The sequence below is a fragment of the Sphaerodactylus townsendi genome, linkage group LG03 (assembly GCF_021028975.2).
Source record: "Sphaerodactylus townsendi isolate TG3544 linkage group LG03, MPM_Stown_v2.3, whole genome shotgun sequence".
Lineage (NCBI taxonomy): Eukaryota > Metazoa > Chordata > Lepidosauria > Squamata > Sphaerodactylidae > Sphaerodactylus > Sphaerodactylus townsendi.
Window position 1 is genome coordinate 161,885,845 of NC_059427.1, and position 22,724 is coordinate 161,908,568.

The 22,724-nt window shown below is 47.2% G+C and overlaps 2 protein-coding genes across 2 annotated transcripts; both read left to right on the plus strand.

Annotated features, from left to right (window-relative positions):
• The first annotated feature begins 123 nt into the window (after positions 1 to 123).
• Positions 124 to 1,068, plus strand: LOC125427970 (olfactory receptor 7C1-like). The gene has a single exon (XM_048487538.1). The coding sequence runs from the start codon at positions 124 to 126 to the stop codon at positions 1,066 to 1,068; it is 945 nt and encodes a 314-aa protein (XP_048343495.1).
• A 5,303-nt stretch (positions 1,069 to 6,371) lies between these two features.
• Positions 6,372 to 21,528, plus strand: LOC125427971 (olfactory receptor 1L4-like). The gene is made up of 4 exons (XM_048487539.1): positions 6,372 to 6,467; positions 8,585 to 9,502; positions 11,866 to 11,881; positions 21,351 to 21,528. Exons 2-4 carry the CDS (start codon positions 8,587 to 8,589, stop codon positions 21,526 to 21,528), a joined length of 1,110 nt encoding a protein of 369 aa, XP_048343496.1. The 5' UTR covers positions 6,372 to 6,467; positions 8,585 to 8,586.
• The last annotated feature ends 1,196 nt before the right edge of the window (positions 21,529 to 22,724 follow it).

Sequence of the window (22,724 nt, forward strand, 5' to 3'; positions counted from 1 at the left end):
CTGAGTTGCTACTGGAGTCAGCCGCTGTTCTATAGACCAACAAAGCCACCCTCTGAAAATATCCTCAAGGACGGCATGACTGTTACATGCTCCGTCCGTTTTATTTTTCTCCCCAGCCAGACCATGGAACAAGGGAACCAAACGTTTGCACCCGGATTCATCTTGCAAGGGCTCTTCCACCAAGCAGGCCATGAAGGCCTCATCTTCGGCGTCCTTCTCTTCGTATATCTGCTGATTCTACAGGGCAACCTGCTGATCGTCCTTCTGATCTGCTGTGACACCCGAATGCTCCACACACCAATGTATTTCTTCCTCAGCTTTCTAGCTCTGGCTGACATATGTTTCGCATCTTCCACTATCCCCATAATGTTGCGTAACCTGATTTCCCAGGACAGGGTCATCTCTTATCATGGTTGCTTCTTTCAGATGTATTGTTTCTTGGCCTTTGGCAACACTGACAACTTCCTTCTTGCCACCATGGCCTATGACCGCTACGTGGCTATCTGCTGCCCACTGCACTACAAAGCCTTGATGAACACCAGGCGTTGCCTCTTAATGGTCTCTGGCTCCTGGCTCCTGGCCCTCTTTCAGGCTACGCTGTATACATCCATGCTTTCCTCGCTCTCCTTTTGCACATCCCGGGAGATCCCCCATTTTTTCTGTGAATTCTATCCTGTGCTAGGGCTTGCCTGCTCTGATACCACTGCTGTAAAGCTTTTGGCACTCACAGAAGGGGTGCTAGATTTTCTGGGGCCATTTATCTTCATTGTGGCCTCCTATCTGCATATCTTTGTCACCATTATGAAGACTTCCTCCTCCTCCAGCAAACACAGGTCCTTCTCCACATGTGGGTCTCACCTGTCTGTGGTTATCCTATTCTATGGCACCCTCTGCTGGATCTATACTCAGCCTACCTCTAAGAACAAGGTCCTGCCTACTCTCATGTACACAGTGGTTACTCCTATGCTGAACCCCTTCATCTATAGTTTGAGGAACAATGAGATGAAGAGAGCCCTGAGGAGGCTCCTTAGTAGGGTGAGCAGTTTCATTCACAGGAACTGGAAATAACTGACCAAGTGCCCTGGTGTTGGGACATTGGTCCTTTCTGCACAAGTCCTTTAAAATATTTTGAGGCAGGAAATAATATTTTTCCTCCATGGAGTTCCCCCAATGTTTTAAAATCCTGTGGTTCCCAAAGCATTTTATTTCCATTTTCCAGTGTTTTTTTCAGTGAATCCCCTTAAAAACTATTATTTTATGCTGAAATGGTTTCAAAATTGCCGTGCAACCTCTTTAAGATGTTTTCCACACCTCTCTGCCAACCTTAGGAGCAGCAGTGGCATAGGAGGTTAAGAGCGCATGTATCTAATCTGGAGGAACCGGGTTTGATTCTCCGCTCTGCCACCTGAGCTGTGGAGGCTTATCTGGGGAATTCAGATTAGCTTGTGCACTCCCACACATGCCAGCTGGGTGACCTTGAGCTAGTCACAGCTTCTCGGAGCTCTCTCAGCCCCACCTACCTCACAGGGTGTTTGTTGTGAGGGGGGAAGGGCAAGGAGATTGTAAGCCCCTTTGAGTCTCCTACAGGAAGAGGTGCAAGGTGGGGATATAACATACAAACTCTCCTCCTCCCTCCTCCTCCTCCTCCTCCTCCTCCTCCTCCTCTTCTTCTTCTTCTTCTTCTTCTTCTTCTTCTTCTTCTTCTTCCTCCTCTTCTTCCTCTTCTTCCTCTTCCTCCTCCTCCTCCTCCTTCTCCTCCTCCTCCTCCTCCTCCTTCTTCTTCTTCTTCTTCAACTTCCTCCTTGGTACAATTTTGTGAGTTTGCTCTCTGTACCCTGTCACCCGTGTATTTCATCATTTCTGTGAGTTTTTGTTATTTTGGGGGGCTAATCTTTAAGATACCATCTATACTCGTGTATAAGTTGACCCGAATATAAGTCGAGGCACCTAATTTTACCACAAAAAACTGGGAAAACTTATTGACTCGAGTATAAGTCTGGTTTGGGAAATGCAGCAGCTATTGGCAAATTTCAAAAATAAAAATAGATTAGGTCGGGTGCTATTTGGGGGTCTCTGCCATTGACCCCCCATCTCACAAATCCCAAGGTCTCTGCCACTGACCTCTCCATCCCAGAGCTTGTCCAGCTCACCCAGGATGACTGGCTGTCACCCGCTGAGAGCCAGGGGCTGGCTGCTGCCGAGAAGAAGGCAGAGGCAGAGAAAGTGGCTGAAAGGGGGAAAGCAGAGAAGAAGGCAGAGGAGAGCGAAGCAGAGAAGGAGGCTGAGAAAGTGGCTGAAAGGGGGAGGCAGAGAAGAAGGCAAAGCAGAGCAAAGCAGAGGCAGAGAAAGCGGCTGAAAGGGGAAGGCAGAGAAGGCAGGAGAGAGTGAAGATGGGAGAGGGGGTACGCCACACAAGAATTAAGTGGGACCCTCACTCGCGTATAAGTCGAGGGGGGATTTTTCAGCACAAAAATGTGCTGAAAAAGTAGACTTATACGCATGTATATAAGGTATTGATTATACAATGGAGAATCGCATCCCGAAACTGCGAAGCATGGAAGCCTTGATTCTTCAACTAACTTTAAAAAGGGGGCTGGGGAAACATGTAATGGCATCCATGAATTGTTTTGAGGGGGTGAGTACAGACATACATTGTGCTAAAGGGGGAATTGAAAATGTTTTCCAAACATTTTAGGAGATTTGTGTGGAAACACCGTATCATGAACTAGTCCCTGGACATTGAGGACTCTAATGTTGAGCCTGAAGACCGAGCTGGCTCCTTGTGAGGAGATTCAGGCAGAAGAGCAAGCTCCAAACCCTTCCCTACAAGCCAAAGCAGAACCTGATACTGTGCAACTGGGAGAGTCATCAGGAATCTCAGAAGAGCCAAGCAATGAGCCAGCTGGATGAAGAAGGGAGAGGTTAAAGTTGCAGAGTAAAAGGAAAAGTGCTCGCATTGCTCCTAGGTATGGCAGAAGGCTTTGCTAAATGGAGGCATCTGCATCTGAGGAGGACTGAGTCCTGGCAGGACCCTAGCTTCATTAGCTAAGACCTCCTATATAAACCCTGTTGTGGGTTTGGCTCTGCCTGGGTGTAACAAGTGTTTTTCCTGGTAAGCTTCCTGTGCTCCCTCTGATCTCTGGCTCATAGTCTGCCCACTTGATCTCCTGCCTGTGCCTTAACTCTGGACTACCTTGATCATGCCTTTGCCTGCCCTGACTCTGGACTATGCCTTGCTTGCTGCCCACCTGGACTCTGATCTGTTTAGCCACGCTCTAGCTAGCACCTGCCAGCAGCACAGGGCCATTGCATTGCAGTGAGTGGGATGGTTGACTTTGATCATATAGAGATCTCATACAGCCTTTACGGCTGTGTGGCAGCAGGCAAAGTGTGTTAGGTCTGAGAAGCCTCAGCCTAACTTGTTGACAACATAGTCCTTTCCCACATACACAACTTACCACAGTTTCCCCATTGGTCAAACCTTGTGTCTCAGAAATGTTGCGAGAAAATCAGTATAAGATGTTCTATCATTGGTATATTACTCTGAAAGATGGCTCTTTCAGCACAAGTCACTTAAAACATTTGCAGAACATTTTCAATCCTGCCGTTACCACAATGTTTGTTTGCACTCACCCTTTCCAAATGTTTCATGGCTGCCCCAGGAGTTTTTTCCTCTTTTTGGGGGTGCTATTTGTAAAAACAATGCTTCATAGGCTGATTACCCACTGGTGTTGTGGTGTGTGGTGGGACCGGAAGTGCATCGGGGCAAGATACCTTATCCCAATGTGCTTCCTCTTTGTGGTGTGCTGAGAGGGGAGGTGTGTTGGGGCAAGATTTCCTGTCCCGATGCACTTCCTCTTGCCCTGCGCATGCTTGCACTTCCGGCACGACTTCTTACGCCAGAGCGGGGCAAGGGTGGGGAACTGCTGCAGTGGGTAGTCACCCCTAGAGTCTTTGTAGTAATTGTGGGTTGACTTGTGAGTAAAATTACCCCACATAAAGAAAACTGCAGGAAGAAAATAATTGCTTTGTGTAATGGGGGTTTACTGGCAAGTAAATTTACCCACACATAAGAGACAACGCAAGGGGGAGACAGGAGTGAGGGAGCAGCCAAAAATGACAGAAAATGATGAGAGGAGGGCAAAAGATCGGCCCAGGAATGGGAAAATTATGCTGAGGGGGAAGTTGAGCAATGACACAATAGTGTGAAAGACAGCAGCAGGAAAGATTTAAGGTTTTTTAAAATGATTGCGCAGAGAGAGAAGATGACTTGAAACATATTAAACCAAAGAATCATTATAAAAGGGTTTTCAGAAGAAATGTTTTCAGACTGGAAATAAAATGTTTCTGAAACCCAAGGAGGAAGAAATAGTGCAGAACTCTATGGAGGAAAAATTTTATTTCCTGCTTGTATGGTTTAAAATTTGTTTGTGGAAAGGGCCGTTGAGAACATGAACCAGAATTGCAAAAAGGGAAATGTTGGAAATGTAAAGGAGTTGATAGCTCCTTTTACCATATGTGGTGGGCAGGTAAGCAAATAAAAAATATTGGAAGAGGTACCTACAGAATTTTTTTAAAATAATAAATTTGCAATGAAGGCTGAAACTATGATGGAGTCTGAGACTATGACTAAAGAATCTTTCAAGCAACTCTGAAGAATTGTTTCGATATTTGACAACAACTTGAGTGGCTCTTGTGACAAATTGGAAGATGGAAGAATGTCCTAGTTTAGAGAACTGGGAAAATAAATCAAGAGAATATGCAAAAATGGCAACATTAATGAACTTGGTTAACAAAATTAATGGAATTTTTTTTATACTTATACTGGATCATAGAAGAAGTTTATAACATGACAGATTTTATAATTTTGGGGAAAACCATTTAGAAAACAACAGTAATTGTGACTGAACCTCAAATAATCAATTAATGCCCTAATAAAATATCAAATATATAACCCTAAAGACTCTCTGGCTCATTCCGCACATGCAGAATAATGCACTTTCAAACTGCTTTCAATGCTCTTTGAAGCTGTGCAGAATGGCAAAATCCACTTGCAAACAGTTGTGAAAGTGGTTTGAAAACGCATTATTTTGCATGTGCGGAAGGGGCCTTAGAGACGTTTGGTTGAAGTCTTAACAACTTGAGTGTTATAATGATAAGACAATCCCTAGTATATATAACTAAGGGGTATATTTTATATATATATATAAACCAAAGAATCATTTTGGAAAAATATAATCAGATGTTATCTGAAATCAGATAATAATCAGATGTTATCTGAAAAATATAATCAGATGTTATCTGAATGTAATATGTATTTTTGAATTTCAATAAATATACTATTTAAAAACAAAGAAAACTGTGCACCCTGAATATTCAGATGTATCTGAATATGTTATTTGTCTTATTCGGGCATAATTTTATGCCCAAATAAATCTGAATCTGAATTTTTCCCGAATGTTTGGGGTATTTACCAAGCCTACATAATAATTATCAAGTCAAGACTTCTTTTGGCTCTGCAAAGCTTTGGCCCCTTCTGCACATGCACAATAATGCACTTTCAATCAATGCATTTTGCAGCTGGATTTTATTGTGCGGAATAGCAAAATCCATTTGCAAACAACTGCCTACGAATTTCCTTGCAATAGTCAGGTTGGAGGGTGCCATAAAGGATGCAAATCACTTGTTATTACAGTGATTTTTTTTAAAAAAAAAGGTTTACAGGTGTTACAAGCAAGGTGGTTCTACCTATTAAAAAGCTTGGATTGAAAAGTTGTATTGTTCCCAGTGCCAAGCCCTTCCATTCCCTGAGCGTCATCTAGGGAAATATAGACCATGAGAGAATAGTGCTTTAGTTAACTGGTCTCAGGTGGACCCAATGGTATAGGTTGCTGTCTCTGGGGTCCACCTTCCAACCTACTGAAAAAGTGTCAGGTTGATGCAACCAGAATTGTCTCCTCCACAAGCTGATGTGTCTCTATGCTTTTGACTACCAAGTAGGACACAAAGCTTCTGCCATGTAGCAAGGTCAGGGAAAGAAGGGGCAATTTCCTTCTGTTAGACTTATGAGTGCAGGGTCCACTGATTGGTAATTTAGTCCTCAAAACGCAAATCCTTGTGATGGATGAGATCTACATTACCTTTGTGATTTGCCCCATTTCACCCTGCCTGTAATCCTATGCATTCTTACTGAGGGCGAAGCCCCACTGAATGCAACAGGGTTGAAACCCACTCAATGCAACAGGAATTACACCTTTGAAATTATCCAAAGAGCAATTGCCTTACTTTCCTTTGTAATTCTGGCACTGATGTTTAGTGATGGAATCCAGCACCAGTGTTTCCTTGCTGCTGCTGCTGCTGGTGTGGCCAGTTTATGTCCATGCATTTGTTAATCTCCAATCTTCATATGGAACTTCTGGAACAGGTACTTCTTCCTGCTTCTGCAGCACTGATGACTTTTTAACCAGGTGAATTCCATTATTTTCAGTGCTTTTGTTTTGTTAAAACAAATCTTTGCTTCTCTTTGGTGGGATCCTAAGCAGCATATGCAGAGTTGTCCTACAGGGAGATTTTTGGTATATATATGTTCACAATCTGGGCCCCTCGAAATCTTAGACTCTGAATTGGTAATTTAGCAGAGTGCACATGACTTCAGTGTGTGCACCAAAGTCGATCCAGTCTCTGGGCATTCCAGGAAGAACATTTCTCAGAGTCTTTGATTTATGTTAGCTCACAGCCTAGGGCACCTATCAGCTTGGTCAGCATGGCCACCATGCTGGTAGGGGCTGATGGGAATTGTAGTTCCTGAACATCTGAGAGCCGCAGGTTCCCTACCCCTATTTAGTGTTAGAATCGCAGCGATAATTAGAACTAGCAATTCTATCAAGCTCTGTCAGCATGGCCAATTGGCCATGCTGGTAGGGGCTGATGGGAATTGTAGTTCCTGAACATCTGGAGAGCCGCAGGTTCCCTACCCCTGATCTATGCCAACAAATATATTTCATTCAGTGTAGGAACCTTGTTTCTGGATAGGAAAGAGTAAATACAGTTTTCTAATCGAGCGTTTCAAAAGGAGAGTGGGATATCATATGAATACTCCCTTGGCTACAGCTACAGGACTCAGATCCTATGATGTCATTCTATTGGCACAGTAACAGCCAATTGCTGTATGTGAGAAAAGGGCAGAATTCCAGCAGGCTTCCAGCAGGTGTCCTTTGGCTCTTCCTGGGAGCAAAAAAGGGTGTGGCAGGAGTAGAAAAGCAGAGGAGCTGTGTCTGTTGGAAGGGAAAGACTTGGCAGTGGTTTTGTGTTTTGGGCTCCCAAAGTTTGGGTGATGCTTATAACTTACAAAGCTGTGACTGCCATGCTCAACCTCTTCATCTACAGCTTAAGGAACACTGAAATCCAGCAGGATATTCCCCTTTATCTTTTTTTATAAGATTAAGCTGCACTTTGTTAACTTCCATGCACCCTGGAACAGCCCTAGGCAGTTCATGGTTTCCAAAGCCCCTCTGGGGTTTGCTGCCAATGCAAGATAGTGCTGAGTTCATTTGCATACAAGTGGCAACACAGACCATATCTCCAGATTTCCTGTCCCAGTGGCCTTATATAAATGTTGAAAAGCATGGGGGCCAAGATATAGTCTTGCATGTCCCTGTAGGCCAGAAACACACTTTATTGACAATGGTTACAGTATAAAGTTAAAACTAAAGAGAATAGAATGAAGAAGCAAGCCTTTATTGGCATAGAAAGAGAATAGAATGCACTGGTCTATTGATTACATACCAAATGCAATGAAAGTCAAATCTATTATAATGAAATATTGGCATTTGGTTTCTCACATTGCTGGATGCAAGAGTCCACCTAGAATTGCATATAGATGCATGGAAAATATCAGATGTCAAATTGTAAGGGCGGATGTTAGACAGGTTGAAAGAAAACAGCCCACTATTAAAGGACATTATAAATGTGGTAGGTGTAGCTTATGCAAGATGACCTATAATACAAAGAAAATTTTGGATCCTTTAAATAATCACCATTCCTGGGATATTCAACATTATTCAAATTGCACTACTAAACAATGTGTGTATTTATTGGAATGCCCCTGTCATCTTCCCTATGTTGGCATGATGACCCGTTCTTTACGCAGCAGACTTTATGAACATATTAGTTCAATAAAAACCAGACGAGCGGATACACCTTTAACTCAACACTGTCAGTAGATGTGTGTGTAAAAATGGAGCACCTGTAGTAGTTATCCTAGGTGTCCTTGGTGGTCTGCCATCCAAGAACTAACCACGGCTGATCCCAGTAGCATCTGTGATTTACTGAGATTGGGCTATGCTGGGCCATGATCAATTCATTCCCGTGAAATCCCAGCTTTGAAAATGATGAATGGACTATACCAACCATTTCCAAGTGGTAGTCCTCTGAAGGTCAGACCATTGTGAAGGGTGGGGCTGCCTCCTAAGTAAGAATGTTTAATACTCCTGTGCATTGATAGTACCATATCTAACCATGTGTGAACGTAGCCTGTATGCAGAATCTGAACATGGAACCAACTCCTTTCCACCGTTCTCCCCAGCCATGGTTCTTCAGAGTAATGAAACCTGTTGCTATGGATTCATCCTGCAAGGTCTCTCCAATGAGCCAGAGTATGAGCGTCTTTTCCTCCCCATCTTCTTCTCCATGTATCTGATTATTCTACTAGGCAACCTGCTGATTGTCCTCGTCATCCTCTACAATGCCCGCCTCTACCAGACCCCCATGTATTTCTTCCTTAGCCATCTCTCATTGGCTGATGCGGGGTTCTCCTCCTCTACAGTTCCCAAGATGTTGTATAACCTACTGATGCGCACCAGAAACATATTCTATGGAGGTTGCTTAGCTCAAATGTTCTTCTTCTTGGGCTTTGGAAATACTGAAAGTTTTATCCTGTCCACCATGGCCTATGATCGATATGTGGCCATCTGTCACCCACTTCGTTATGCTGTTGTGATGAATCAGAAGACCTGTATTCTTTTAGCTTCTGGCTGCTGGCTTTGTGGTTTTCTCCACTCACTACTCTACACTGTGATGATGTCTCGTCTTTCTTTTTGTGCCTCCCGGGAGATCCCCCACTATTTTTGTGACCTCCATCCTTTAATTAAGCTGTCCTGTTCAGACACCTCAACAATTCAGATGACAACCCTCACTGAGGGGACAGTGACCATAGTGGGGCCTTTCACAGTTATTGTCCTCTCCTACGCCCTCATTTTCTACAGAGTTCTCAAGATCCCCTCAGCATCTGGGAAGCGCAAGGCATTTTCGACCTGTGGTGCCCATCTCACCACGGTGGTTTTGTTTTTTGGGACTGTCATTGCTGTATATGTCCGCCCCTCCTCCTCTTATTTGGGCACCAAGGTTCGGGTGATGTCTGTAGCCTACACAGCTGTGACTCCCATGCTCAACCCCTTCATCTACAGCCTAAGGAACAGTGAAATCCAGCAGGCTCTGAGAAAGTGTCTAGGGAAACAACAACAACAACAGCAACAACAGCAACAACAACAGCAACAACAACAGCAACAACAACAGCAGCAATAGTTTGGATTTATACCCCCCTTTCTCCTCTGTAGGTGACTTAAAGGGGCTTACAAACTCCTTTTGCTTCCCCACACCACAACAAATGCCCTGTGAGGTGGGTAGGGCTGAGAGAGCTCCGTAGAGCTATGACTGGGCCAAGACCACCTTGCTGATATGTATTGGAGTGCACAGGCTAATCTTTGCTTTAGTGTGCAAAGCATTTTGCTCTTGTTGAGACTTTACTGTTTCATTGCCTTGGCGCGAGCGTGTCTCTTCACCTTGCACTGCTACATCTTGATTGGAAACATCTGCCCCTAACAGCCGAGGGTTCATTCATGGGTTTGATGAAAGACCTTTGAGGAATTGACATTATATGACTTCTCTTATTTTGAACTCTTACCCATCTGGGTTGAAATACTGAATAGTAGTTTGCAGTGTATGTTTATTGTAAGGATTCTTTATTTGCTGTGGCACTTGAGCTACTTTAAAATAATATGCAGATATTTCTTTGTTCCTTGCTTTTTTGTGTTAGCGTCTTTCAGGCTTGGCTGGGCTTTTTTGTTGTTTGCATACTGCTTGTGCTACACTTTTTTGCTTTGTTTTTCCCATGGCCACTTGGCAAGGTAGTTTTTCCTATAACCATCAGGATATGGAATGCATTATTGGCAATGCCAATAAAAGGTGGTGGTGGTGATGATGATGATGATGATGATGATGATGATGATGATGATGATGATGATGATGATGATGATGATGATGATGATGATGATGATGATGATGATGATGATGATGATGATGATGATGATGAGGTTATGTTCAATCACTAGATACAGATTGGTCATCCTATTTGTTTTTGAGGAAGAAACAACTAAAAAATCAGTTACATGTAGTGTTCCTCATGGAACACATTAAATCCAATCGTATTCCTGGGGGTTTCAGAATTCAAAAGGTTCCTACGTTGTTTTTTGAATCTGAATTCTTGAAGGTTAGATGGGCTAACATATTATATAAATGCTCTCTAGATTTAATGGTGGTGCTAGTGGAAAGGGCTACTGAACAAAGTGCAAAGTTTGTTAATGACTTAAAGGAGAAAGAGGACTTCTCTTTCTATATTTAAGGACTTCTCATTCCCAGAGAGTATTTGAACATAAAATGAAAGAGATTGATAAGGAGATAACTTATTTTAAAGAGAAAATGTTGGAATTCAAAAATAAAAAAAAATCAGACGTGATCAAAAAGATTATGAAATTGATAAGGTGTATAAGTGGCAATTTCAAAAGAGTTCTTTTCCAGTAAAAAAGAAAGTCTCCTGGAAAGATGGTTACACCTGCTCTGAGGGAGATTATACTGACAGAGAGGATACCACTTAAACTTCTGAAGAGGAGACAGGTAACTCACTTATAACACAACCTAGAAATGAAACTAGGATATACAGAAGGGGAAATAGACGACGCAACCCCACTTCATTTTTTTGTCCTCCTTGGAAGAACAGACGAAGAACCTGTTGTTAATTTATCTTCTAGAAGGTTAATGTCTGATGAAACAAGAGTGCTTAATTTAGGTCTCAGTTCTGTTCCTACCCCTCAGTACAAGAATTATCAAACTCGTATTGATATATATATATATATAAGTTAATTAGGAATATTAAGTTAAAAGCTTTCTTTGGTGAGACACCCATTACGAAAGACGATGATACCGTTATTAAAAACATATTCAAAAAGAAATCTACTTTTTCTCCTAATTTGTACAATGACACCATTTCCACTTTTGAAAGGGTTGTAGATAGAGATATCACAAAAATGGAAAAAAGCATTGAGATATCAAAATCGTTGTCATGCCAACTTATCATATAGTGATAGACAAATTCTTAATAACTTAGGTCAGTGGTGGCGAACCTATGGCACTCCAGATGTTCATGGACCACAATACCCATCAGCCCCTGCCAGAATGGCCAATTAAATGTTTTTAAATGTTTTTATTATCATATTTAATAACTGCAGAGAAAATCAAAGTTAAGGAAAATAGGACTTACTGGTAATAGTAACAATAGTTGTAAACAACCATACAGAGATAAGATAGGTTTGTAAGGGAGAGCTGTTCCACCAGGCCTAGTATGGTTGAGGCAGTCATACTATTATGTCATCTATTCTTTCCCTCCCCCCTTCCTTTCTCTTCCTTCCCTTCCTTTTGGTCTCTGTTCTTCTTCCTCCCCCCACCCCCACATTTTCTGTTTATTGTCCATTATTATGACAGTGGTGAATATTCACACCCCAACAGGACTGACATCCTGCTTCTTGGATCAAGTGATGGTTGAGTTGTTGTTGTTGTTGTTGTTGTTGTTGTTGTTGTTGTTGTTGTTGTTGTTGTTATTATTATTATTATTATTATTATTATATACTTAACAACGCACAAGTGTCTGGAATTCATTATTATTATTATTATTATTATTATTATTATTATTATTATTATTATTATTATTGTTGTTGTTGTTGTTGTTGTTGTTGTTGTTGTTGTTGTTGTTGTTGTTGTTGTTGTTGTTCTTATTGTTATTAATTACATTTAATAGACTGCCCTACCCCCGAAGGGCTCAGGGCGGTTTACAAAACAATCAATATTCAAGTACAACAAATAGTTTCAATTAAAACAATAAGTAAATTAAACTTTAAAACACTAGCAGCAGTGATCTTCCAAAGTTAAAATAAATAGATGTTGTCCGGCATTAACCTCCCGGGAGGGGACAGGCCGATATTCAATCAGCAGATGACAAAGCTGTAAGGAGCAACAAAGAAGGGCGATGTAAGGAATTCCATAGAAGCAGAAATAAAAGGCTCTTTGGTGAAAAAGACCGTTTATTCAGACATCTTAGAAAGCTCAAGTACACGCAGTGGCAGGAATGACACTTCCCGCCAGAAGCACAGGTTATAACTCTATCCATCCCATCCCCCTCCCGGCTTCCCATGGGAACGGAGACCTCATCTCCCGCGCAGAGATAAAGTCTCCGCCGATGAAGCTGGCCCATCGCCCGGGCTGTGGAATGCACTCAAGGTTACCTTCCCATCAACACCATTGCAACCTTTACACTCTGCCTCCCTTAAAGAAGACCCCTCCCCCCCAGGTTTATGCGGAAAGGCGCGGTGGAAAGCAGAAATAAGGGTGGGGGCGTCAATATTTTCGGAATAAATCCATTGATTATACCCAGAGGAATATCCCACCCAAGAAACTAAATATTGCAAGCGTTTGCGATTAAAGCGAGAGTCCAGGATGGCGTCAATTTCGTAGTGCTTGTGGCCATCAATAATAGTTGGTGGGGGTCTCTCCGGCGGGTCGTGCCAGGCATCGGAAGCGGGAGCCTCCTTGAGTAAACTGGAATGGAAGACAGGATGAATGTTACTAAGAGAGTTAGGCAAATCCAATCGGGCAGTGACATCATTAATCACTTTAGTAATCTGAAAAGGTCCCACGAATCTTTTGCCTAGTTTGGAAAATTTATGCACGTCTCTGAGATTTTTGGTAGACAAATACACCCAAGCGCCCACACGCAGAGGGAAATCCGAGCGGTGCTTATCCGCTTGCAGCTTTTGGGAGTCCTTAGCCTGTTGTAAGGCGGTCTGGACCGATTTCCACCCCTCGGCTAGGGATGAAATCCATTGTTGAAACTCTGGAGGATCCAATGCTGTCGCGGGTAGTTGCGGTAACGGCGGGAAGGAGCGACCAGACACAATTTCAAAGGGGGTTTTCTTTGTACTGCTATGAACCGCATTGTTATAGGCGTACTCCGCAAACGGAATGAGCTCGCACCAATTGTCTTGGTGGTAGTTGGTGTAACAACGTAAATATTGCTCTAGGGTTCTGTTCGTTCTCTCCGACTCACCGTCACTTTGAACGTGGTAGGGGGCGGCGACCGCCGGGGCGGCCCCTAACAACCCTAAAAAAGCCTTCCAGAACTTTGAAATGAATTGGGGGCCGCGGTCGGAGACCACCTTAACGGGGGCGGAGTGTAGACGGTAAACATGTTGAATGAACAGCCGTGCTAACTTAGGAGCGGAGGGGATGGAAGCACATGGAATAAAATGGGCTTGTTTAGAAAATAAGTCCACCACTACCCATAAGACCGTGTTGCCATGACTTTCCGGTAAATCTGTAATAAAATCCATGGAGATGACTTCCCAGGGGCGGGAGGCCACCGGGAGAGGTTTCAACAGCCCATGGGGCTTTCCCGGAATGTTTTTGGCTTCTGCACAGACAGAGCAACCTTTAATATACGCCTCAATGTCCTTGCGCATTGCGCGCCACCAGAACTGACGGCGGGCCAAATGCAGAGTTTTCAGAAAGCCAAAATGTCCAGCCGAGCGGGCATCGTGGCAGGCTTCAAGAACCTGCTTGCGGAGGGGGGGAGGCACATACCAACACTCCCCCCTCCGCCAAACTCCATTCTCCAAACGCAATTGGGAATCACCTTCCTCCGCTGGAGGCTCGCGCAGCCCCGCCTCCTCGAGTTCCCGCAGGAAAGGAGAGACGAGACTGGGAATGGGTGGTGAAGGAGGAGTGGACGTCTGAGATCGGGTGACAGCCATCCCCAACTGGGAGGGGGAGAGAACAGTGCGTGGAATGTCTCGTATGGCAGCTCCACCCCCCTCCCCGGGTAGGCGCGAGAGCGCGTCAGCCAGTTTATTGGTTTTGCCGGGGAAAAAATGGACTGTGAAAGAGAAACGAGAAAAGAAATCGGCCCAACGGAGTTGTTTTGCGGACATCTTGAGGGGGGTGGAAAGAGCGGCCAAGTTTTTGTGATCCGACCAAACCTGAAAGGGGTGTTTAGCCCCCTCCAGCCAGTGGCGCCAAGTGGAGAGTGCTACTTTGATGGCCGCAGTCTCTTTATCCCCCACAGTCCAGTTGAGTTCAGCACCGGAGAATTTCTTTGATAAATAAGCACACGGAACCAGCCTACCATCTTTATTTTTCTGCAACAGGGCTGCCCCAAGCGCTTTGTCCGAGGCATCCACGTGAACCACAAACGGGAGATCTGGGTCAGGGTGCTTTAGGATGGGTTCAGTGGTAAAAGCAGACTTTAAGAGCTGAAAGGCTGTTTGACATTCTTCAGACCAGGAAAGGGGGGCCCCGGGCTTGGCAGACAGTGGATCTTTACCCTTAGTGCGTAAGAGGTCTGTGAGAGGGAGAGTCAGTTCAGCGAATTGGGGTATGAAGTCACGATAGAAATTAGCAAAACCCAGAAAAGATTGGAGTTCTTTGCGATTGGTGGGGGCAGGCCATTGGAGGACCGCGTCAATTTTAGCAGGATCCATTTTTAAGCCCTCGGGCGAGATCCGGTAACCCAAATAGTCAATAGAGGTCTGATGGAAACAGCATTTGGAGAGTTTGGCAAAGAGAGAGTTGTTGAGCAAGCGTTTTAATACTTCCCGAACCAATGCTTCATGCTCTTCCATGGTTTGTGAATAAATTAAAACGTCATCTAAGTATACCACAACTCCCTTGTACAATAAATCATGGAGAACTTCGTTGATAAGGGCCATAAAAGCCCCGGGGGCCCCACTTAACCCGAATGGCATTATTAAGTATTCAAACTGTCCAAACTTTGTGTTAAACGCAGTCAAGTGTTCATAGCCTTCAGCAATTCTGACCCTGTAGTAAGCTTCTCTCAAGTCTAATTTAGTAAAGATGCGCCCTTTGCCCAATGCATCTAAAAGGTCCTTGATCAAAGGCAAAGGGTATTTATTGGACAGGGAGACTGCATTGAGACCTCGATAATCTGTGCAAAGCCGTAAAGACCCATCTTTTTTTTTTACAAACAAAACGGGAGCAGCGTGTGTGTGTTTGGTAGCCCGCCGGATGAACCCGCGAGCGAGGTTCTTGTCCAAGAAGGCACGAAGTTCCTTCTCCTCATTGGGACTCATACGGTAGATTCTACCTTTGGGCAGTTGCGCCCCCGGCTGTATAACGATTTTGCAGTCAGTGTCTCTATGGGGTGGCAACTGATCGCATTCTTGCTCCTGAAAAACTCTGGCTAGATCTTGGTACGCCGGTGGGATGCCAATAGAATCGGGAGCAATCGCTGATGAAGCCAGGGGGGGTGTGTGTCAGGAGAAGTTGGGTTTTCCCCCCAATTCATGTGTTCACCGCAGGGAGGGTCAGTGAATTCTAAGATCCTTTCTTTCCAAATGAATTTTGGTTCATGTAACAATAACCATGGCATGCCCAGAACTATGGAGTGTTTGGCCACTGGCGCCAAAATAAAACTAATTTTCTCCCAACGGAGGAGAACCGGTTGTGTTTTGAACTGGGCCGGTCCTTCGTTCCCGAGAGGGCTGCCGTCCATTTGGGTGAATGGTATGGGCTTAGCCAGGGGAATTTGGTCCAGACCTAGCTCCTCCGCCACCTGGGGCCGCATTAAGCAATGGGAGCAGCCAGAATCCACAAGGGCCGAGGCTATAATGCGAGTATGCTTAGCGGGATTGGCCAGAAACGCTTGGACAGTAATGGGAGCGCTGCCTTCACTCACCGCGTCAGGAGTCGGACCCATGTCCATGGGGGCTGAAGAAAGGCAAACAGCTGCTTCCCCCTCCTCTGGGTCGCCTTCGATGACCGCTTTAGATGAGCCCGTCGGGGGCGGCCCCGATTTGCGTGGTGGCTTGGCAGATGGGGTGCGCGTGGCTGGAGCTGTTGGTTTTTGTTTCTTCGGACAGTTGGCGGCTAGATGACCCGGTCCTCCGCAGTAAAGACACAATCCCAGTCGGCGACGGCGCTCAGAGGTGGTCTCGGTAGGGGCGGCTGGGCTTGGCTTGGTGGGCGCAGTGGCAGGTTTTGGGCGTGGGCGGCCTCCGGCACAAGCGTATTCCAAGCGAGACGCCACTTGGGATCCCAACTGGATCCAATCAGCAATAGTGTGAGGAACCCGAATTAAAAACACCGTTTCACGCAGCTTGCCGTCAACAGCATCCGAGAAGTATTCGCATTTCATGCGTTCAGGCCACTCAGGAGGGAGTCGAGCAGCCGCCGCACGAAATTCACGGGCAAATTCTGCAAACGAACGGTTGCCCTGCTGGATAGTTTTGATGGTGCGGATAGCTTCATTTTCGGTGCCCGGATCTTGGAAGCGCGCTCTTAAGGCTTGGAGGAATGCGGGCACCGTGCGAGAGTCTTCATCTTGCAAATCCAAAAGAGTCACAAACCAGTCGGCTGCTGCCCCATCCAGGACTGAGCCGATGTCCCGTATTTTTTCGCGCTCAGACCGGTATAAATCATCATAGTCCTCCATGTGGGCATCGAGTTGTAAGATGAAGTAGGGGAGTTTGGAAGCGGTCCCATCAAAACGGGCAGGAATCGGGGGCCTGTAGTAACCCCTTTCCACGGCTCTTGGCGCCTGCAGGGGCGGCGGATGCGCAGGTTGAGCAGGTTGGGCGGGCAGCGGTTGCACGGGGGGGGCCGGGATCGGTGGCGGTATTAATGCCGGTGCCGCTGGCGTTCCGGTGGGAGCTGGTCCTTGGAAGGTGGCAGGGCCCAACAGCGTTGCCCCTCTGGCGCCGGCAGTATCAGTGACAGCGTAGACTCCAACTTGGGGCTTCCTGGTCTGCTGCTTCCTCAGTTCCCTCTCCAAGGCAGCCAGCTCTCTCTCCTTGCGGGTCAATGCATCCTGGTGCGCATGCAGAGCTGCTTTTTCTCGTTCCAATTTAGCCAGTTCGTCCCGTTTAATAGCTGCAGTAAGCTCACTTTGCGTGCGCAAGGCCTGAACGCTTTCGCGTTGCCGCTGTAAATCCAGTTTGGAGCGTTCCAGGACCTTATCATGGACTGACAGATTCTGCGCATATTGTCGTTGGAGCGCATCTTTGGCACGGTCCAACTCGAGTTGGACTTCTTTGCGTTGCTGTTCCCGGTCCCTCTGCAGGTTTTCGCGCTCTTGCTGCAGCTGTGCCCGTTCCTCCTCCCATAGCTGGCGTTCACGGGTCCATGCTTCTTGGGCATCTCGCAGTCGGCCCACTTCCTCCTCCCAGCTCTCTTTCGATGGGAGAGGGAACAGATCCGGCTGGGAGTGCAGGCTTTCTTCGGACTCTTCGTCGTCTGGAAGCGAGACATCGGAGACACCGTAGCCACCGGTGGCTCCCCGGGGCACCTCAGGTGCAGCCGCTGACCCGGGATCAGGGGGATCCGATCGGAAGACGGTACGGATACCCCTCCCAATCCCAGGTTTAGTCCCAGTGTCCTTCGGCCGGGCCCCAGTGCTGTGCCACGGTGGTTCTTTGGGAGCATCACCAAAATACGAGTCCAGGAATCGTTCAATGGACTCCTGGGTTGCCGCATGAAAGGTGGTCAGGCCCGTCTCCTCCATGACAGGTTGCATCTGAGGTTTGTAATCCATACGGAAACGGGTAGAGATCCGATCCACAGGCGCTCGATCCATAGACAGCGCCCCAAACGACTCATGTAAGTCTCCATGGTCGTCGTCACGTCCCTCGTTCCAACGGAGTAAAGGAAGACTCGTGCTGATACGAGGACGGGAAAGAGCCACCAGCGAGGTTGTTGTTGTTGTTGTTGTTGTTGTTATTATTATTGTTATTATTGTCATACTTAACAAATGTTCATCAAGTGTCTGGAATTCTATTATTATTATTGCCATTATTACATATACATATTATACACATATTATACATTATTACACATATTATTATTACATATACATATTAATATTGTTGTTGTTGTTGTTGTTGTTGTTGTTGTTGTTGTTGTTGTTGTTGTTGTTCTTATTGTTATTAATTACATTTAATAGACTGCCCTACCCCCGAAGGGCTCAGGGCGGTTCACAAAACAATCAATATTCAAGTGCTACGTTAGGTTTCAATTAAAACAATAAATAAATTAAACTTTAAAACAGTAGCAGAAGTGATCTTCCACAGTTAAAATAAATAGATGTTGTCGGGCATTAACCCTCCCCGAGGGGACAATGACATTCAATCAGCAGATGACAAAGCTGTAAGGAGCAACAAAGAAGGGCGGACTCAGCAGCCAGCCTCGCCAAAGGCCCGGTGGAACAGCTCGGTTTTACAGGCTCCAAGGAACACCCTGAGGTAATCTGCAGGTTCCTAACAGATGGAGGAAGTGCGTGAAGACCAGGCAGGTGGTGGTGGGCCAGGTCAATCTGGCTATCTGGGTAGAGGCCAGCCGCGATCATGGAGGGACAAGGGACCACCAGTAAATTCGCCTCTGCCGAACAGAGAGGTCGACTCGGGACATATGGGGTAAGGCAGTCCCGCAGGTATGAGGGCCCCAGGCCGTAAAGGGCCTTAAAGGTCAATACCAACACCTTGAAGACAATCCAGAACTCCACTGGGAGCCAGTGCAAGTGGCACAGCACGGGGTAATATGGTCTCTAACTGAACCACCCGTGAGAAGACGGGCCGCAGCATTCTGGACCAGCTTCAATTTCTGGATCAGCCACAAAGGAAGGCCCGCGTAGAGCGAGTTACAATAGTCCAACCTGGAGGTGACCGTTGCATGGATCACAGTGGCCAGGTCAGCCTGGGAAAGATAGGGGGCCAGGCACCGGGCCTGGCGAAGATGGAAGAAGGCAACCCGAGTGACATGGGCCACCTGGGTCTCCATTGAGAGAGATGAATCCAGGTGGACACCCAGGTTGCGAGCCGAAGGGGTCAATGCCAAAGAGACCCCTTCCAACACCGGCGGTTGGAAATCCCCAATCCCACCTCCATGACCTAGCCAGAGGACCTCCGTCTTCATTGGATTAAGTTTTAGCCTGCTCTGCTTCAACCAACCAGCAACTGCCTCCAAACAGTGCTGTAGAGCTGCAGGGGCAGCGGCCGCCCCCCCTCCATCAACAGAATGAGCTGAGTGTCATCAGCATATTGATGACAAATCAGCCCAAAACTCCGCACCAGCTGAGCAAGGGGTCGCATATAGATGTTAAATAATAGTGGGGACAGCAGCGCTCCCTGAGGCACCCCACAAGAAAGTGGGCACCGCTGGGAGGCCTGGTCCCCACACCACACTTGCTGCGTCTGTCCCCGGAGAAATGAGGCAATCCACTGAAGGACAGTGCCCCGCACCCCGGAGATGGCCAGGCGGTGGGTCAAAAGATCGTGGTCAACCACATCAAACGCTGTGGTAAGATCTAATAATACCAGCAGCGCCGATCCGCCACGGTCAAGCTGTATGCGGAGTGTATGTGTGACGGCAACGAGGACGGTCTCCGTCCCATGCCCAGCACGGAAACCAGACTGGAAGGGATCGAGCGCCAATGTGTCCTCCAAAAAGCCCTGAAGCTGCTCCAACACCACTCTCTCAATTACCTTCCCCAGAAACGAAAGATTCGAGACGGGGCGGTAATTGGCCAGATCACTAGGATCTAACGATGGTCTTTTCAAGAGTGGGCGGACCACTGCCTCCTTCAACCCACCAGGAAACACTCCTTGCTCAAGGGAGCGATTAATGGTGTTCAACAGGTGGGGTCGTAGCTCCTCATGGCAAGCTTTAATCAGCCAAGAGGGGCACGGATCCAGAGGACAGGTAGTAGGTCTAACAGCAGCCAGGGCCCTGTCGACATCAGCCTCAGCGAGCAGGGAAAACTAGTCCAAAAATGGACCTGAAGACGGCCACGGAGCCTCCAGTTCACTAATTGTATCAAGGGAGGCATACCGTCATGGCGGATGACGTAGACTTCACCCACAAAAAAAAAACTCACTCAAAATTTCACAGCCAAGGGCCAATTGAGGATTTTTAGAGCCCTCATTTAATGAGGACAAAGACCGAATAATGCGAAACAATTGGGCTGGGCGAGTGTAAAGGATTCAATGGTGTTGATGAGCGGGTCAGCTGCCTGGCCTTGACTACATTCCACAGCCCGGGCGATGGGCCAACTTCTCCGGCGGAGACCTTATCTCTGCGAGGGAGATGAGACCTCCGTTCCCATGGGAATCCGGGAGGGGGGACACGGACAGAGTTATAACCCAGCTTCTGGCGGGAGATCTTGCCCCAAGCTACTGCGCGTAATGAGCTTTCGGGGATGTCTGGAATAAACGGTCTTTTACACCCAAAAAGTCTTTGCTCGGCTTCTATGGAATTCCTTACATTGTGGCAGGAAACCATCGCTCATCTATTTTCTTAGTGCAGTGGACCTCTGGTGTCTCGGCACGGAGAGGTTGAATGTTCCTGTGGAAGGTTCGGTAGCCCCCAAAGAGGGTCTCGGAGCTCTTCCTTCTGGACGAGGAACCGGCGGGAGAGCTGGTCTCGCCGGTGACTCTTTCCGGCCCCTCGTGACAGCGTTAACGAAGTCTTCCTCTTTACTCCGTTGGAACGAGGGACGAGAAGATAATTCATGGGGACTTACATGAGTCGCTTAGCTGTCTATGGATCGAAAGCCTGTGGATTCGGCATCTGCCCGTTTTCGTATTGGATTACAAACCTCAGATGCAACCTGTCACGGAGGAGACGCGGGCTGACCGATCCTGTTCATGCGGCAACACAGGAGTCCATTGAACGATTCCTGGACACAGATTTTGGCGATGCTCCCAAAGATCCACCGTGGCATAGCACTGCCATTGGGGTCTATCCAATACACCAATCGGTGAAACTGGGACTATTCAGGGATTGGGAGGGGTATCCGCATCGTCTTCCGATCGGACCCCCCAGATCCCGGACTAGCGGCTGCACCTGAGATGCCCCGTGGAGCCACCGGTGGGCACCATCGCCCTGCGCTCAGAGATGAAGAGGAGTCCGGAGAGTTCTCGCACTCCCAGCTGGATCTATTCCCTCTCCCATCGAAAGAGAGTTGGGATGAGGAAGTGGGTCGACCGCGAGATGCCCGTTGTAGCGAAATTTGAACTTCAGCTATGGGAAGAGGAACGAGAACAGCTGCAAGGCAAGAGCGCGGAAAACCCGGTAAAGAGACCGTCAGCAGCGCAAAGAAATCTAACTCGAATTGGACCGTACAAAGACGCGCTGTAACGGTAATATGTGCAGAACCTATCAGTCCATGATAAAGTCCTGGAACACTCCAAACTGGATTTACAGCCGCCAATAACGCTGAAAGCCGCTCAGGCCTTACGCACGCAAAGTGAACTAATCCGTAGCTTACCAACCCAGACGGAATTGGCCAACTTTGAACGAGAGAAAGCAGCTTCTAAAGCGCATCTTCACAGTATGCGCTGGACACGCTAGGAGAGTGAGCTGGAAGGTTTGGAGAGGGAACTGAAGAAGCAGCAGAACAGGACAACCCAAGTTGGAGTCTACGCTGTCACTGGTACAGTCAGCCAGAGGGGCTTAATGCTGGGTCCCGCCAACTTCCAAGCGACCAGATCCCACCAGAACGCCAGCTGCACCAGCCGTTGTTACCCCCACCTCCAATCAGCCTCGCCCCCCCCCGCTAAATCCGCTGCCTCAACCTGCGTCCCGCGCAACCGCCGCCCCTGCAGGCGCCAAGGGCCGTGGAGAGGGGATATTACAGACCTCCAATACCTGCCCGTTTCGATGGGACCGCTTCCAAACTTCCCTACTTCATCTTGCAACTTGATGCCCACATGGAGGACTATGACGATTTATACCGGTCTGAGCGCGAAAAAATACGGGACATCGGCTCAGTCCTGGATGGGGCAGCAGCCGACTGGTTTGTGACTCTTTTGAACCTGCAAGATGAAGATACTCGCACGGTGCCCGCGTTCCTCCAAGCCTTAAGGGCTCGCTTCCAAGATCCGGGTGCTGAAAATGAAGCTATCCGCACCATCAAATCTATTCAGCAAGGCAACCGCTCGTTTGCAGAATTTGCACGTGAATTTCGTGCGGCGGCTGCCCGACTCCCTCCTGAGTGGCCTGAGCGCATGAAATGTGAATACTTCTCGGATGCTGTTGACGGCAAGCTGCGTGAATCGGTGTTTTTAATTCGGATCCCCCGCACTATTGCTGATTGGATCGCATTGGGATCCCAGGTGGCGTCTCGTTTGGAGTACGCTCGTGCCGGAGGCCGCCCACGCCCAAAACCCGCCACTACGACCACCAAGCCAAGCCCAGCCGCCCCTACCGAGACCACCTCCGAGCGTCGTCGCCGACTGGGATTGTGTCTTTACTGCGGAGGACCAGGTCATCTGGCCGCCAACTGCCCGAAAAAGCAGAAGCCAACCGCTCCGGCCACGCGCACCCCATCTGCC

Bases quoted from the DNA above. Each gene is read 5' to 3' on its own strand.
- LOC125427970 (XM_048487538.1), top strand. From the start codon at position 124: ATGGAACAAGGGAACCAAACGTTTGCACCCGGATTCATCTTGCAAGGG.
- LOC125427971 (XM_048487539.1), top strand. From the start codon at position 8,587: ATGGTTCTTCAGAGTAATGAAACCTGTTGCTATGGATTCATCCTGCAA.